We start from the raw sequence: 17,853 nt of genomic DNA on the forward strand, positions 1-17,853 counted from the left end.
CCTCTCCTGGGTGACAACAGCCCCCCGCCAGGCTCCCAGCTGCTACTCAAACCCCATGCAGCCACTGGAAGGGCTCCATTAAGACAGAGATCAGCACATGTCCCTCTCTGCCCCCACCCCATCAATGGCTGCCGCAGCCCCTGAGGCCCCCTGACCGCATCACTGCCATCACTGTCACGTCGCCTTCTGCCACTCACCCTGGCTCACCCTGCTGGGCCCTGCTGGCCTCCTAGCTGAGCCGTGAGCACCACAGAGACGCTTCCGCGCCAGGGCCTTTGCACACGCTGCTCTGGCACCTGCAGCCACACGTTCCCTCCCTCACCTGCCCAGCGATACCTTCCCTGCCCAGCCCATCTGAGGTCCCAGCTGCCCCCTCCCCTTTTCCGGGCTCTCCCCCTCTCTCCCCACTTTATTTCAGTCACGTCATTTTACTGTCGTCTGCCATCCTCAAAGCCGGTATTGTCTTGTCTCCTTTCACTCAACGCCAGCTGCCTCGGCGCCCAGTCACAACGTGGTTGGACGGCGGCGGGGGTGGGGTCCCAGGAGAGAAACTTGGTGGGGGAGACCGAGTTTGAGCCATGATGGCCAAAACCACAGGGCCATCCAGGTGGCAGCCACATGGGCAGATGCCTGTCTTGGTTTTCTCATCTGTCGACTGGGCCGAGCATCCCAGCTCCCAGGGGGCGTGGGGCGCCAGCCCGATGGGCGGAGCAGCTCAGGGAGGGCAAGCACTTGGCCACACTCTGCCGCAGCAAGGGTGTAGGGCGGCTCCTGCTGCCTCCCGCCTCCTCTCCCAGCCTGCCACAGAACTGCGCCCCCCTCCTGTTGGCCTTGGCTTGTAGCCAGGGGCCAGGAGAGTCTTTTGCAAAATAGCTTCCCGGGCTCTGCTTTGGGGAATGGGAACCCCAGAGGCGTCCTTTGTTGAGAAACAATTCTGTGACAATGAGAAAAGTGCAGAAAACCAGAGTGAGCCGAAATCTCCCCAGACCAGCGTCACTCCCTTGGTGGGAGGCAGGGCTGCCGGCTGATGCAGAGGGGCGGGGGCTGAGGGCTAGGCCGGATGGTCCCACCCCAGGGCCTGCCAGCCACATGGTCACAGCCAAAGCTGCAGCCCGGGCCGGCTCAGATCAGTCCTGCTCGGTCCTGAACCCAGAGAGGCAGAGTGACCCGGCCGCAGGCACACGGCCTGCTCAGAGCCGGGGTGCAGGTCTCTTGACCTTGGCGCTGCCCTTCAGAGCGCCGCCTGGCAAACAGGGCGCTGCAAAGAGGGTGCCGGCCTCTCACTGACCCCTCGGCATCCATCCCACTCGGGCCTGTCTGCAGATGACACTTAAGTCGCAGCGGTCACTCGCCCAGGGTCGCAAGGTCAGGGGCTGGGGAAATTGGGAATCGAGTCCAGGGTGTCTGCCTGTTAGGGGCGGGGTGGGGGTGGGGTCAGAAGATCAATCTGCACCCTTTTGTCTGGGCAACCGCTCGGTCCCACTGGGCACCTGGGAGGGGACACAGTCCCGGGTGGCCTGGGTTTAGCGGCAGCGCCACCTGGTGGCTGCTGTGCTGCTGCCTGCACGCAGGGACTCCGGGCCCCTCCTGGGCATTAGGGGGAGGGCGGAGGGGTGTGTGTGGGGGGGGTTCCTCTTCCTTGCTGGAGACCGGGGCTGAGCCAAAAGCTGCCTGAGGTGGACAAGAAAAGGACCCTGGCGGTGACGACCCTGGCTTGGAATCCCAGCTCTGCCCATGTGATATGGGTCGGGCTCCTCCACCCACGCCTCTGAGCCCCTCTGCAGAATGGGAACGAGGCAGGCACAGGGGTTTCTCTCAGGTTAATGGAGCACCTGGCCATCTCCCAGGTGCACGCCAGGGCCTCAGCAAGGATGCTCCGGCCGGTCAAGACAGGACCCGCGCCGCGGCCACAGCCTGCTCCCTCTCCCCAGGGCTCCCCCTCAATCCCTCTGCGCAACAGCCTGCGCACTCCAGGGGCCCCAGCTCTGGAAAGAGAGCATTCCCGGAAGAAAAGGAGCCCAGCGTTGGCGACCCCGGGTCGGGGTCTCGGGCAAGGCCTGGGCTGCAGCAGCTGGGATGGCTGAGGCGGCGGATCTGCGTCCACGCTCTCTCCACGCGCAGTGAGGGCCTTGCGGTGCCCACGCACGCGGACTCCAAGCTGCCTGCTCCAGCCCACGCGCTCTGCCCCAGTGCCGGGAGGTTTCCGAGCCCCCTGCCCCAGCCCTCAAGGCTGCGTCCCCTGGGTGCTCTTCCGCGCACGGACCCACCAAGCACCCCCAGAGCGCGGACGGCCACGACGTCGCCCAACAACGGCCAGGGAAGACGCCCTTTCTGTCCTGGACGACCCTCAGGCCCCAGGCTTCTCACCTGCCTCTCCACCGCCCCAGCTCGCCAGCGGCCCCGTCACGCGAGAACCTCGGGACCTGCGTGTTTCTGGTCCCCAGGGTCCGCCGGGCACTTCCGCCCTCATGGCCCTCGTGTGTTTCCGGTCTCCAGGGTCCGCCGGGCACTTCCGCCCTCACGGCCCGTGTGTGTTTCCGGTCTCCAGGCTCCGCCGGGTACTTCCGCCCTCACCTCTCTCATGTTTCCGGTTTCCAGGGCCCGCTTGGCTCTGGTCCTCAGTGTCCCTGCCAGGTCCACCCGGCCCTCGTCCCTCTCCAGGACCTGGCAGACAGCTCCCAGAGGCCCCCAGTGTCACCAGGGGTGGTTCAAGGCCTGCGCACGCAGCCTCCCCGCGGCCTAGAATGGCCACCAATGCTGAGATCCTCTCCCGCTGGAGTGGTGGCCAAGGTTACGTCGGCTCCTCTGGTGCCCGGGCTGGTGCCCGAGGGCCGGGCCCATCAGTCCTGTCGGACTGTGTCTGTGGAGTTGGTTCTGACCACCTCTGTGGGCGGTTTATGTGGGGTGTTTCTGGCCACATCTGTGAGGCTGACTGCCACTCTGAGGGTGTTTCTGGCTGTCGGGGTGTTTCTGGCTGTGTTTCAGGGGCCTTGGGGCTGTGACCCCGCTTCCCCGCTTTCCAGCTCTGCGGCCTGGAGCAGCTGACTCGGCCTCTCTGAGGCTGCTTCCGCGTCGGCAAGCCATGTGCCGTGATGGCACCCAGGCGGCCGAGGGTGACAGCGAAAGCCATGTGCCATGATGGCACCCAGGCGGCCGAGGGTGACGGCGAGCGCTCGGCTCCTCACTGCCTCTGTTCTCTTTCCCGTGCTCCGGGCTCCAGGGCCCGTCGGCACCGCTCACAGAAGCCCCGGTCCATCGACCCCATGGCCTGACTTCAAGGCTACGCCCAGACCCAGCAAACCCGGATCCAAGCTGCCTCCACCTGCCGCAGGTGTACCTGGCGTCTCTGGGCAAGACTTGCAGTTCCTCACTTTGGTTTGCTCATGTGAAAGCCGCTCGCCGAGCGGTGCCTCTGTGGTGATGTGGCAGGATGCCTGGAACTCGGCACGGGGCTGCGGGGAGTGTGGGAAAGCAATGCAACTCCCAGGGAAGCTGATGCTCACACAGGCGTTCCTAAATCCACGCCCGAGAGGGATCATCCGATGGTTCATGGAAAACGTGTGTTACGGAACAAGTATGCATGGACTTCAAAATGCTTTAGCATCAAAATAAGCTTATCTTGAAATATTTGTTTGAGAGGCAGAGAGACACTGAGATCCCCCATCTGCTGGTTCACGCCCCAGACACCCACAGTTGCCGGCTGGGTCCGTCAGGTGGGTGGCAGGGACCCACATCATGGGTCCCCCTGCTGGCTCTGAGTCTGCATTAGCAGGAAGCTGGAACAGGCGCGGAGCTGGGTCCTGGACGTGGGTGCTGCAGTACGGGGTGTGGGTGTCCTAAAACCTTAACTGAGAGACCAAATGTCTGCTCCAATCTCATCATTCATTTTTCCAGGAATTTATTTTTTGTTTATAGATTTATTTGTATTTGAAAGGGTGTTACAAAAAGAGAGGGAGAAGCGGGGATGGGGGTCTTCCATCTACCGATTCACTCCCCAAACGGCTGCCCGGTGCATGGCTAGGGCTGGGCCAGGAGCTTCTTCTGGGTCTCCCAGAAGCCCTTGGGCTGTCTTCCACTGCTTTCCCAGGGAGCTGGTTTGGAAGTGACGCAGCTGGGACTTGAACCGGCGCTCCTGTGGGATGCTGGGATCGCAGGCAGTAGCTCTGTGCTGTGCCACAGTGCCAGCCACTCAGGAACTTCCTGAAGTGCTCTCACAGTGCTCCGGGACAGCTCTTGTCCCCGCCCTTGGCAGGCCACGAGCACACAGTTGGTGGCACGCTCTGCCCTGTAGCCTGGAAACTCCAAGCACAGCGTGTGTGTGTGTGTGTGTGTGTGTGTGAGAGAGAGAGAGAGAGAGAGAGAGAGAGGTCCCAGAGTTGGCAGCAGGGACCGGCTTTTCTCCCTAAGCGGTATGGAGGTGCCTACGCCGAGGACTCATTTCCTTCTAACAGCTCGAGAAGCCGCAGGGGCCTGATTATGAAATAGGCGTGCCCGGGAGCCCCAGGGCGGTTCTGGGCCAGCTGTATACCCTGTGGGACTCACTTCTCCCCCAATTTACAGATGGCTAAGCTGAGGCCCAGAGAACCCGGCAGACTTGCTTGGGGCACACTGACGGGGAGGCTGGGAGCAGAGAGGCAGAACAGCTTCTCCCCGGACACTTACCCCTGAGAGGGGCAGGGACACTCAGGGGAAGGACATGCCCCACCTGCCTCAATGTCCCCACTCCAGGTACAGGCTTGGGGCATGGTGGGTGCTGGGCAGAGGCTGCTGACTGCACCAAGGAACAAGTTCCCCATGTCTGCAGCCCTCAGCACAGAGTGCCTTCCACCTTCCATGGGAAAATGTAGTCCCGATGGGGCTCCTGGCTTCACCTCTGAACCCCCCTCCCCTTCCTGGGCGACTTGCATTGCCTCATAGAGCTGGGCTGCAGAGTCGCCGTGGGCCAGCAGGGGTCGCCAGCACTCCTGCAGCCTGCAGGATCACTGGGTACAGGAATGCCTCACGTGGCCAACTCTGTAGGCGCACAGCTCCGGGAAGGAGAGAGGCCCACATCCCTGTGTTGTGTTGCTGCTTAAAGCACTTCCGGACACAAAAGGAAAGACAGGTGACTGCTCTGAGCTCCGTGGCTCCGCGACCTCAGGCAGCACGCAGGGACCCTCTGAGGGTCCCAGGGTTTCTAAATGTTAGGACTTCATGGGATGCCTTCCCTGTGAGCAAATATCATCACCTCGGGGAGGGCGAGAGGCCACGGAAAGGGAGACCCCAATGTCAGGACGTTAAGCAGAAGAGCAGACACGGGGAAGCGATCCCACCGTGCTGCGGGCTGGTGGGACACACACGCTCTGTGGTCTCCAGTGTGTGCTGGGAAGTCCCAGACTCAGAGCAGACTCTGAGTGACGCAAATCACGTCTCAGCGTTTCTCAGAGTCATCGCCGGGCTCGGCACACGGAGCTCACACAGTCTACATCGCCACCCTGCGCTGGGGGCAGGAGCTACTGTGCCCGTTTTAGAGACAAGACAGGTGAGGCTTGGGGCCCTGGTTAGGGAAGGGAAGAGAAGGGGAGGGGAGGGGAAGGGAGGGGAGAGAAGGGAAGGGAAGAGAAGGGAGGGGAGGGGAGGGGAGGGGAGGGGAGGGGAGGGGAGGGAAAGGAGGCCTGCCCAGTCCCCCTCCCTGGCCTTAGATGCGAGGGTCTGCCCACTGGGATGGGGGCACACGCCCATGCTGCACCCTCTGACCACCGCGAGGTGGCTGTGGCTTTCTCTGGTCCTCAAAGCACGACAGACGTTAAGGTCGAGTGACTCAGAGATGAGCGTTAGGGTTGCACAGACCTGAGTTCTCTTTCTAGTCCTGCTGTTTTCTAGCTGTGTGGCCATGGGCAGGTTGCTTGATTTCTCTGTGCCTGCAGAATAGGCAAAGAAAGAAAGAAAACAATAACCACCATCAAGTGCACACTTGGCAGAGCTGTGATGGCTGAGAGAGCGCTTTTTTAAAAAAAGATTTATTTGAAAGCCACAGCAATGGAGAGTAGTAGAGGAGAGGAGAGGCAGGGAGGAAGAGAACAAGAAAGTATCTCCCATCCACTGGTTCACGCCCCCAGTGGTCAGTGCCGGGCCAGCTTAAAGACAGGAGCCAGGATCTCTGTCCAGGTCTCTCACGTGGGTGGCAGGGGTTCAAGTACTTGAGCCCTCATCCACTGCTTTCCCAGACATGTTAGCAGGGCACTGGAACAGAAGTGGAGCAACCTGGATTCTGACTGGAACTCTGGGGATGCTGGCGACACAGCTGGCAGCTTAACCCGCCGTGTCACGCGGCCAGCTTCAGAGATAGCTTTTGCAAAACCTCTAGCGCATCTGAAGGGCCTTCATAAAGTTCCTCAAAGAAACGGGCTTAAACAGTTTATTTTGGTGCAAAAAAAATAGAAATCCAAGCATAGTTTTTTTTAATGATATGCATGTTCTATAAACTCTTTCAAGATCTTCTCATAGGCAGCAATTTCAAAAATGTTTTGCACCAAAATAAACTTCCATTTTACTTCCATTGCCTGCAAGCTTTTAGAAGTTCTCCATAGCAGGCAGAGGTGAGCGTGTGCATCTGCCGGGCACGTAGCACAGACTCCACGGACGGCGAGGGCGGGAGGAAGGGGAGCAGGGCTGGGTGGAGTCCGTCACCCCCATGCCTGGAACCGGGGTGGTTCAGCAGGCATGGTGAGCCCCGCCCTGCTGGGAGCCGGCACAGCAGGGTCGGTTCACGCCATTGGTTTTAAAAAACGAGTAGGCAGACAGTGGTTACACCCTTTGGATCCCTGATAAAAACGCTCATTGTGCAAAAACAGTACAACCTTTTTCATTTTTTAATAATACTGTAAATATCTCAGATGTTTCTAATGAATATCAAAAAAGTTTCATGATGACGAGTTCCCCCCACCCCCGTGTGACCCTTCCCACCCCTCCCGAAGTTGCCCAAATCCTAGTAGGAAATTACAAAAACCCAGGGCGCAGCGCCCCGCCCTCCACCCGCCCCATGAGCAGTGTTAAGTGCATCAAGTGTTAAGTGTCGCGGGCACAATGTGTGCGGCCCCGGGGACAGGCGGTGGGGGCTGTGCGTCCGCCTGTCTGCCAGGGAGTTGGAGGTGGAGATCCAGTAGCAGCAGCGGTGGGACGCGCCCTCCCCGGCACCTGCTTTGAGGACGGCAGCCCTGGGTTCCCAGAGGAGGACGTAGATGAGCCCCCAAGGACCCGAGCTGGCCTGCACCGCCTGGGTGTGAAGGCCCGGACTGGGCACCCTGGCTTGCCCAGGGGCACGAGGTGTCGCTCGGAGCAAAGTGGCCCAGACAGGGACCCGGGAGTCTGGCAGCTCCAGGGTAAGTTAAATGCATGGGTTTCCTGCCTGAAACGGAAGCCTTGGTTTGGGGCTCACGTTTCTACCCAACACAACAGGGACCTTGTAAAAAAAGAAAAAGGGTGCATCTCCCCCTCCCTTAAATAGCTCGGAAGCCAAAGCAGAGGGTTGATGTAAAACCCAATGAGTAAAGAATGGGGAGAGAGCCCATGCCAGGCTCGGGGCGGGGCAGCGGCAGCCCTCCCCCGGACCCCTGCCTCCCACCTACGCGGGGAGGATCCCCTGTCAGAGGCAGGCGCAACGGCTCCAGAGGGCAGGGAAGCAGAGGCTCAAGGGACAGGCCGGCGGGGAGAGGGGAGGGCAGCACACAAGAGAAGAAGGGGCTGGGGCTGGAGGAGGCCCTGGGGGAGAAGACAGGCCCCCAGCCCCAGGGGAGGCTGGAGGAAGACCCCCCAGACTCAGAGCCTGCAGGGCAGCTGCAGGAGCCAGGCCGCCTCCCGGGCCAGGGAACCAGCGGCCACAGTCACCCCAGCCAGCCCGCAGGGACAGAGACGGCTGGGGGCAGGGGCTCTGCCAACAGTGAGGACCAGCTGTCTCTGACAGAAACCGCCAGCACCCTATCAACACTGCACGAGGCTCGGAACAAGCAGCGGAGTTACAGTCGCCTCCTGCAGGGGAAGCCAAGATCCGGGGTGGCTACGCCAGCCAGCCAAGCCGGCCCCTCCCCCAAAATGGGAGAGGGGAAACTGAGGCAGCAGGAGGGGAAGGGAGTGCCCAAGGTCGCTGAGTGGGTTGGGGTGGAGTGGTGTGTGTGTGTGTGTGTGTGTGTGTGTGTGTGTGTGCAGCCCAGCAACCCTGAGCCTGGCGCGACTTTCGCTTCTCTGCCAGGCATGCCTGCACAGGCAGTGGTCCCTGGGCGTGGTGGAGGGGCAGCTGCGGGTGTCACGGGGCCAACACGGACACGGGACACAGGACACAGGATGAGGGAAGGTCAGTTCCAAGGTGCCCGAGGGGGACAGGTGTTGCTCCCTGGCCACCTGCTCACGGCCCGAGCATCAGTTTACAGCATCACACACTTCTTCCTAACGCGGGTTAAAGGCGGGATGGTGAGGTCCCACCGGTCACTGTACAGGATTATCTCGCGGGGGGGGGGGCGGATACATCCAGGGTCGGCGGGCTGGGACGGGCGTCTGAGTTTAAAGCAGTGTACAGTGGCCAGCTGAAAGCTACCTTGTTAATACGTCCTGTGCAAAGGAGCAAGGCCCTACCACTAGGAGCGTGCGTGTCGGGGGCTCACACGCGTGGGCACAGGGGAGGAGCAGGAAGGGGGCGCAGCCAGGCGGCAGGGCTCAGAAGTGCGTCTCCTTCTCTGTGATGGCCGCGATGGAGCCGATGGAGCCGTCGCTCTTGAGCTTGGCGTCACAGTCATTAACCGTCACCGTCCGTGGGCTTGAGCCAAGCTTGCCACGCATCTTCAGGTCGGGGCTGGGGACCGTCAGCTTCCGCAGTTTCTGCAAGGAGGAGAGGAGAGAGGCTGCCTGAGGGGGCCCTGTCCCCAAACCCCAGCCCACCCCCCGGGAGCTACAGGTCAGGGTACTCCAAAAAGCAGCAGGACATTGGAATCATGGGATAATTCTGTGGCATAATACTGAAAAAAGCCATGCATGTGCAGGCGTTCCCCAGGAGTTCACAGGGAATACGCACAGTGAAAAAACTTCCACACCGAAACAAACGTATTTTTAAATTCCATTTTCTATGGACTAATAATTGTAGCTAATTAATTTGAGAGACAGACAGAGATCCTCCAGCTGGTGGTTCACAACAGCCTGGGCTGGGGCCTCCACCCAGGTCTCCCATGTGGGTTGGCAGGGTCCGGCTACGTGAGCCATCGCTGCTGCCCAGGTGTGCACTGCCGGGAAGCTGGAGTCGGGAGCTGCCGCCAGGCGTGGAACCCGGGCACTTCAGCTGCTGGGACACGCGCCCGCTCCTCCAGGAGCTCTCCGAGGTTGGCGGGCAGCAGTGTCCCTCAGGAGTCACTGCTTCCTGGGGTCTGTCCTCTCTGGCAATGGGGACCACAGAGGTCCTGGCTGCGGGGGTCAGCAGGGGGCGGGAGAGTGGAGGAAGTGTTTGGCCCTCTGCCCGGCCATGCCAGGGACAGGCTTGAGAGCTGTCACCAGGGCCGACCGCCTCGTCTCTCCCCTCTGGTGGACACTGGGGCCCTGGGCCTGGAGCCTCTGCTTGGCCTCTCGCTAGCTGCCCTTCCTCACCTGTGAGACGGGACAGCAGTGCCCACCCAGAAGGACTGGCAGCAGAGGGGTGGGGAGGAATCGCGAGGGTGGCTGGGGCATCTCCCACAGAAGGGACATGTGTCACCATGCCACCACCAGGGGAAGGTGATACGAGGGTATTGTGTGTCTGGGACGGTGTCTGGTGGTGGGTGGGGGTGGGCAGAAGCTTAACCAGCACTGTCGGTGCTGCCTGGCAATGAAGCTGGTGCCAGGCAGGCATGAGCGGATGCCAATCGCCCCCCCTCCAGATGAGGCAGCAAGGCCACAGCAGACCCCTACTACCGGCTCCTGCCTCAACAGCATCTGCACTCCCCCAGCCTCCTACATGACAGGTTGTCTGTCCTTTCAGACCTGCCATGCCCAACAGGCTGAGCCGACTGTGCCCAGGTAGGATTAGCACGCACCTCCTGATGCTGACCACGGCGCAGCGCATGGGCTCCTAAGACAGGCACCTGGCTGTGCATCCCAGCTCCACCACCCAACACACGCAAGAAACCCAACCTCTTATGGCTCAGGCTCCTGTTCCCAGGGCGAGCTCTCCGGCACCGACACGGCACCGACACAGCACCGATACGGCACCGATGGCTAGTGCAGTCCCAGCACATCGTCCTGCAGACGCTTCCTGTCTGTTGCCAGCGCCCCCTGCAGGAGCCGAAGCTCAGGGAGGTGAACCCACCACTGAGAGGACCCACAGGGCCCAAGGCCTGGAGTTGGGTCTGACCACTCCCAGAGCACTTGCTGTCCTCACCAAGGCTGCCTGTGGCTGGCAGGGCTGGGCCTTAGGGGCAGCTGGGGGAGCAGTCGCCCCACCTCCTACATGCACCAGCAGACGCAGGCGTCTCTCAGCACCACATGGCCACCTGGAGTTTGGGCAGGGGGCTTCTGGGAGGTGAGGTCTGAGGTCACCTTGAGGGTCAGCCCCCCTCTGCACGTTTGGCCCGAGGTCAGAATGAACCAGCTGCCCTTGACCTACGTTCCCTGCAGGACCCAGAAGCCTGGCTTGCTCAGGCCAGGAGCATAGTGAAGACAGGGCCTGCCCTCTGGGGCTGCTCCTTGTGGCTGGACGTGGGGGTCTGCTGGAGCCTGGGCTCCTGCGTGGCCAGGAGGGCGACCTGAGCTGTAACTTGCGTCTCAGCTCCCGCCCCTTCCTGTCTCCCTCCAGCCTTGGCCTGAGATGGCTGGGGTGTGGCCCCACGGTGCAGGCAGATGCCAGGGGGGCGTGGTGTGCCCAGGGATGAGGGGCTGCTGCTCTCTGCACTGTGTTTCCAACGAGAGCCCAGGGCCAAGGGCAGTGCGTACTGGTGGGGGCGGGGCGGGGGCGGGGGCTTGGGTCAGAATGCAGCCTGGCACTGAGTGGCTGCGTGCTGTCCTGCTGCACCAACAGGAAAGGTGCGGCAGGGGCGGAGCCAGCGGGAGAGCAGGCCAGCGGCCACGTGGGCGCGGGAACAGTGGCAGCACCATGAATAGGCTCCCGGGCTCGTAATGCCAACGATGAGGGCACAATGTGGCAACTCACACACGTCACGAAACTGTTTGCCTCAAACCTCCCTGCGTTAAGCAGTTTGCCAGCTGAGTGACCCCATTTCTCCAGGCCTGTTTCTCTCACCTGTGAAAGGCGGTGGCGGGTCCAAGCCCCTGCCTGGCTCGGAGGAGGAAGAGGGTCTGGCTGAGGGTGACACGGGACAGGTGCTCCCCGCGTGTCAAAGTGAACAGGCTGACCCCTGGCTTCCCTCTGGCCCAGGTCCTGGCCCAAGTGCTTTCTCTGGGCACTCACCAAGCCTCTGAGACCTCTGCAGGTTACATATTGCCACCAACCCATTTCACAGGTAGGGAAACTGGAGCCTGGCCCACAGAAACCCCCCACACAATCGCAGTGATGTGTGCCTGCCAGGGCTGCCCTGTGAGCAGGGGAGGTGGGGAGGTTGTCTTCCTCACGTCCATTGTCCAAATGAGAACACTGAGGCACAGAGCATGCCCGGGCCTCACTGTGCCCTGGGGCTAGAGGTGGAGCCCCCCACCCTCATGCCTGGGCCTCTCAGTGCCCCAGGGCTGCCTCACCTCGGGCAGGGAGCCTTCCGTCTGCCACATCTTGACGGCAACCCAGAGTGGGATACAGAGCATGGAGGACAGGGCCATGAGCCAGCCGATGCCATAGCCCCAGGCTGGGTAGGTGTACACGTTGTTGTACTTGAGTGGCTTGTACTTGACCAGGAAGAAGATGAAGATGCCCTGTGGAGAAACAGGACAAGTCCCCAAGGCACGGCCCTCAGCCCCATGGAACCAGGCAGGACACCGCTCTGGGCCCGACACCAGTGCCCCGGGGCCTCCCACACAAGGGATGCCTCGGCCCAGCCTCTCATCTCGAAGCCTCCATTGAGGCCTGCGACACTTGCCGTGCGGGCTACAGGCTGGGTTTCCAGGAGCCACCAACTCACACCAGCCACTCTGGGTCTCCTGTTAGGGCCAGAGCGAGCCCTGATGGGAGCCCGGCTCTGCTGCCTGCACAGCCAACAGGGAAGCAAACCTCAGCCACACAACCACGTGCGGAAGCTGAGGCCGGGGGAGGAAGACACACGCCCGTGGCCACCCAGCAAACTGGTCATAGGGAGGCCCCCTCACCAGGCATAGAGCCCGGCCGTGACCTCAGCTTCCCAAGGCGCCGGACGGATCGGGCGCAGGGGTCGTGAGTCTCCTTGTCCCAGCCTCGGCTGGGGGCGGCTCCCGTGTGGGTTCTTACCGCGCAGATCCCAGGAGTCACGACCTTCCAGCACCACTTAATAAGTGACACGGGCCGATAGCCAATCATGTCTTCGATGTTGTCATAGAACCGGTTGCTTCCTGTTGGGAACAGAGCAGGTGGCACCTCCCCACTGGGAACTTCTGTACATGGAGGCTCCCCACCCTGGGACCAAGCACCTGCTGCGGGGACCCCAGAGGCGACCTCTGCGAGGTCTCAGGACGACGCTCAGCAGAACCCCGCACTCCACCCCACAGCAGGGAGGGGCCGAGCCAGCCGTCCTTGAAGGGGAAGAGGAAGAAGCCGGCACAGATGGAGACAGGAAGAGCCGGGAGCCCCTCGTGTCCTGGGCACAGAGCTGGCAGCTGGGGCGTGAGCCTTGGCAGCTACTCACCGTACACCCAGCCAATGCAGACACACTCAAAGATGGCCACGAAGAGGAGGCACATCCCGCTGGCGGCGTAGGAGTCGAAGAGCTGGAAGATGTACATGCCGCCCTGCGGGGGAGGGTGGACACGGTCAGCTGGCCCGCCTTGGCAGGGCCCCTCTGCTCTGCCCCGTGGCTGCCCTCGGCCACGAGACTGCGGCCCTGCTCGGGGGGCCCCCCGAGACTGGCACTGGAGGGTTTGCTGGCCTCTGCCCCTCCCTTCCTGGCTCCCCACGGGTCAGAGATGCCACAGTCAGTCAGCCCTGGAGAGGGAGCAGCCTTAACACCAGCCCCTGGGAGGGCCGTCCTCCTGGCCCCCAGCCTTCCCCCCTCCAGTGCTTCCATGGCACTCCGCAGATGAAACTTAGCCTTCAGCTCCCGGCCAAGGCCACAGCCCCCTCCCCCGGCCTCGCTTCCCCCACCCACCAGCCCGCTCAGCGAGCTCCCTCCCGCACAGACCAGGGCATGTCTCCTCTGAGCCTTCGTGCACACTGTCCCCCTGCACTCGGTGAGCTCCTTCAAAGCACAGATCAAACGCCAGTGCCTCCAAGGAGGTCGCTGACAGCCGCCTTCCTGGGGCTCCAGAGGCTCACGGTCAACGGCAGGGAAAGGGCCCTGTGCCCACTGGCTGTTCTGTTCGCTCCCAGCCCCCACCAGGAAGACCCCATAGCTTGTTTCCTTTGCCTCTGCAGCCAGAGCACGGGGCCTGGCGCACAGCAGGTCCCCGGATATTGTTAGCTGAATCTGCACAGTGTGAGCGTGAGCTCCTTGGGGGAGGGGCTCCGGCTGGTGTAGAGCTGTGCCCCTGAGTCTGGCGCCACAGTGGGCACACAGCAGGTGCGCAAGACAGTCAGCCTTTGTGGGACAGAGGAAGCAGCATGGGCCAGCTCTGCAGCTCACAAACCTGGGATGACCCAGGGCTGAGGCCTGGGGGAGCGCGTGGTTGGTCATGGTGACTTGTTAGGGTCTCTGGGAAGGGTGGACAGTGGTGGGGGGAGCCGAGCCCCCCCAGGAAAATCTTTACACCATAACGAGTGGTCTCAGGGGACACAGCAGTGGCAGGGAAACACAGCGAAAGAAAGGACAGGGCAAGAGGTCAGTGGGAGGGGGTGAAGAGGCCAGCACAGTCTCTCGGGGCTTCCTGAGGCTGCGTCAACTCTCCCTCTGTGCTCCCCGAGTCTCCGCGGCCTCCCGCGGGCACAGTCTACACTCTGGGAACTTCTGTTTCCTCATTCACTTATCCAGCTGGATTGGCTAATGTCACAATGGCCACAGGGCTGGACGGGTGATGCAGGGGAGAGACGTGGGCCAGTGGGACAGCAGCGTGACCGCAGCGTGAGGGCACGGGTAGTGGGCGCTGGGGGACGCTCCTGTGAGCCCCTGTTCTCAGAGTTTCTGGAAAGCAGCTTTGTCTCTCTCGTCATTGTTGGTCACTTCTTCCACTTTTTTTTTAATGTTTATTTTATTTATTTGAAAGACAGAGTTGCACAGAGAGAGGTAGAGACAGAGAGAGAGGTCTTCCATCCACTGGTTCACTCCTCAGATGGCCACAACAGCTGGAGCTGTGCCAATCCGAAGCCAGGAGCCAGGAGCTTCCTTAGGTCTTCCACATGGGTGCAGGGGCCCAAGGACTTGGGCCATCTTCAACTGCTTTCCCAGGCAATAGCCAAGAGCTGGATCAGAAGTGGAGCAGCTGGGACTTGAACTGGTGCCCATATGAAATGCCAGCGCTGCGGGCCAGGGCATTAACCCGCTGCGCCACAGTGCCGGCTCCCTCCATGTTTTCAAGAAGCACAGAGAAGACAAAACGAGGGGAAGCCCTGAGCCTGCACAGCCCGGGGCCTGGTTTTCTGAGCCAAAGCCCGAGAGCCTCCCTGCCCATCGCGCTCCTGCCGTGACCGTCACAGCGAGAGGAGGATCACGGGTGTCACAGGCGCCGCTGCACCGCGCCCAGCCCTCAGCCCAGCTGGTCCTCAGGGCACGACCGTGAAGCAGGCACCACGGACACCCCCGGGTGGCCACACGGGGAAACTGAGGCGCGGAGCTGCAAGAACACCTGGTTCAGGCCCCCACCCCGTCCCACACCGCCTCGTTGGGGACAGCACATGCGAGGCTGGTCTCTCCACAGGGCCAAGCTCTTTCTTTTTTTTTTTTTTTTATAAGAATTATTTGTTTATTTTGAAGATTGTATTTATTTATTTGAGAGGCAGAGTTACAGACAGATAAAAAGCTCTTAAAGCCATTGGTTCACTCCTGAAATGACCACAATGCCCAGGGCTGGGCCAGGCCAAAGCCAGGAGCCAGGAGCTTTGTGGGTCTCCCCATGGGTACAGGGGTCCCAGCATTCAGACCACCTTCCACTGTTTTCTCAGGCACACTGGCAGGGAGCTGGATCAGAAGTGGAGCAGTCGGGACTTGAACTGGCGCCCATGTGGGATGCTGGTGCTGCTGGCGGCGGCTTTATCTGCTACACCACCACGTTGACCCCCACAGCCATGCTTGAGTGGTGTGTAATGAGGGCGGACTTCCTGCAGGCAGTCACCGTGGTGGAGAGGCTGACATGGCCGTTGGCACTTGAACTTTGCCAGGGCACCTGCTCCTGGATATTTCTCCGTGCGGTCCAAGGCTGACAGGTGAAGCCCAAGTGCCTGGCAGCGCTGCTGGCTCCCTGATGGCTCAGGGTCACAAGGCGCCCCCTGGGCAGTCCCCCCAGCCCCGCCTGCTGCAAGCCCGTGACGCCCAGGCCAGCACTCGCTCTGTCTGCCCCCGCTAGGCTCTCCTGCACGAGGACAGCTCTCAGCCTGCAGGTGACACAAGACTCTGCTCCGCTTCTCGGTGCGTCCTGTGGCCCTGCTCGCGACTGCTCTGGCCCCAGCTTCCCTGCCTGGGGACAGGTGAGGGGAAATCAGGAGACGCTGCCCTGTATCGGTGTGGATGATGGCTCTCACTAGGACTGGTAACAGCATCAGTTCCCGAGTGGGCTCCGAGGACACAGAGCTGAACAAGGCCAGCTCCTGCTCTCACGACCTTGACCTCAGCACCCCGTCAGCTATTGTAACTGACTCCGCGTTCCCTCCTTGTCTTTCCACGTTTCCTACAAAAATGCTTCTGGTCCCTAGGCAACAGGGTTCTTTTTCTTTTAAATTAATTACTTTTGGGTACACGGGGACAAAGCTACCTCATCGCAGCTTCCCCGGACACCTGAGAAAGCACGGGCTTAGGCAGGAGGAGCGGCAAGCAGGGCTTCGTGAGACCCTCACTGTGGGAGGCCTGAGCTCCCCCCGCCCCCGGCCCCGCAGGCCCAGCAGGGACGACGGGTGGACCCGGGGACTGGGGCCGGGCTGCGCAGAGGCCTGACGGGCCGTCCACAGCAGGACGCCAGTGGCCGGAGCCAGCCGAGCGGCTGGTGGCTGGCGAGGGCGCCCAGAGCTCCCTCCTGGGGAGGCTCCAAGCTTCCAGGCCCACGGTGCTGGGCCTGCAGAGCACCCTCTGCACAGCTCGCATTAGGGTGTTGCTCCAGGGCCCAACGGGAACTTCCCTGCGATTTTTTTTTTGATGATAAGCATTTAAAGTTTTAAAAATTCAAAAACTTATTTGAAACAGAGAGAGGAAGGGAGGAAGGATGGGAGGGAGCGAGACAGAGGTCTTCCACCTGCTAGGTCACTCCCTAGAAGCCCACGACAGCTGGAGCCAGAAACTCAACCTGGGTCTCCCACACGGGGGCAGGAACCCAAGGACAGGAGCCGTCACCGGCTGCCTCCAGGGCGCGCGTTAGCTGGAAGCTGGGATTAGGAGCAGAGCCAGGACTCAGCCTAGGCCCTGTGATGTGGAGGAAGGCGTCCCAAGCGACATCTTAATGGCGGCTGTGTCCAGTGCTACCCATGGCCCCCGGAAACCTTCCCTCCACGTCTCACAACAACCCATCAGGAAGAGGAGAACCTGACAGTGGAGGAAGTACCGGGGCGTCCAGGTACAGGGCAGCTGCAGAGCTGAGGTCCGGCATCAGACCCGCCCACCCCAAAGCCTGCAGGCGCGGTACCGCTCACCTCGGTCAACATCACGAGGCCCAGAAAGTAGGAGACGACCGACAGCGCCAGGATGAGCAGCTCACGCCGGTAGCCCCTCCGGAAGACCTTGGGGTACATGTCTACCACAGCGGTCACCAGGCTTTCCACGCACACAAACTGCGGGGGGCAGGGAGGGCGGAGACACAAGGTGTGAGATCCTGGGAGCTCACTCCCAGGCCAGGGCCAGGGCCAGCACCAGCACCAGCAGAGCTCCATCTGTCCACTTAATGGACAGGGACACAGAGGCTCAGAGGCAGGACTCAAACCCGGGGCCTGCAGATGCCACATGCAGCCACCTGCTGACACTGCTCTGGGGCCGACAATGTCAGGGAGACTCCTGAGCTGCTCTGGGAGCTCTGTGTCCTGGGGGCAGCAGGTATACGTCAGTCTCTGTGTTCTCCAGGGTGGGATGGTCCCTGGCATTTGCTTCTGATGGGCAAGCCCCCCGGGGCCAGGTGGAGGGGAGCAGAAGTGAGCCACACCCCCCCATACTGAGTTTCTGCCGTCCGTGTATGCAGAGAGGCAGATAAAGCTGGTACGCCCCCGCAAATCAGCATCCCTGTGCCGTGATCTCCTCCCCTGCAGAAAGAGGTCCCTGGCGGTGTGATTACTGTGACAGTGGACCAAGAACACAGCCCAGGCACACAGCAAGTGCAGCAGGCCTGGGGGTGGGCAGAGCTGCCACGTGCCAGGTCTCTGTACCCCTGGGTCCACGTGCCGGCCAGCCCAGCCCAGCCCCCGCCTCCCTCTGCCAGGCACGAGCGGCTGATCCCTCTGAGGCCTCGGCCTGCAACAATGGAAGGACAGATTATCAGCAGCAACAGCCGGTGCTGGGCAGCTCGGCTTAGCCGTATCTGGGAAATAGCTCGGGGGAGACACTGGATGGGGATGGGTTGACAGACTTGCTGGCACGGGGCCTGAGCACCAAGCAAGCGCCCAAGGGCGAGGGTGGGGGCGGCAGGTGCCAGGCTTGCTCAGGCACCGCCCTGCACAGG

The 17,853-nt window shown here is 61.6% G+C and overlaps 1 protein-coding gene across 2 annotated transcripts in view; it reads right to left on the reverse strand.

The window, feature by feature from the left end:
• Window positions 1-6,024: 6,024 nt before the first annotated feature.
• The window catches only part of SLC6A11 (solute carrier family 6 member 11), a 113,082-nt gene continuing 101,253 nt past the window's right edge, over window positions 6,025-17,853 (reverse strand). The window contains exons 9-13 of one of the 2 annotated variants that reach the window (XM_070050007.1): window positions 16,838-16,975; window positions 12,759-12,861; window positions 12,365-12,465; window positions 11,686-11,856; window positions 6,025-8,850 (exon numbers count right to left, since the gene is read on the reverse strand). In XM_070050007.1, coding sequence (XP_069906108.1) covers window positions 8,689-8,850; window positions 11,686-11,856; window positions 12,365-12,465; window positions 12,759-12,861; window positions 16,838-16,975 — 675 coding nt within the window. In that variant the 3' untranslated portion in view covers window positions 6,025-8,688. The remainder of the gene's footprint in view (window positions 8,851-11,685; window positions 11,857-12,364; window positions 12,466-12,758; window positions 12,862-16,837; window positions 16,976-17,853) is intronic. The other variant, XM_002713050.5, reaches the window with a different exon arrangement.

This window comes from Oryctolagus cuniculus, chromosome 10 (assembly GCF_964237555.1).
Source record: "Oryctolagus cuniculus chromosome 10, mOryCun1.1, whole genome shotgun sequence".
In the NCBI taxonomy this organism is placed as follows: Eukaryota; Metazoa; Chordata; class Mammalia; order Lagomorpha; family Leporidae; genus Oryctolagus; species Oryctolagus cuniculus.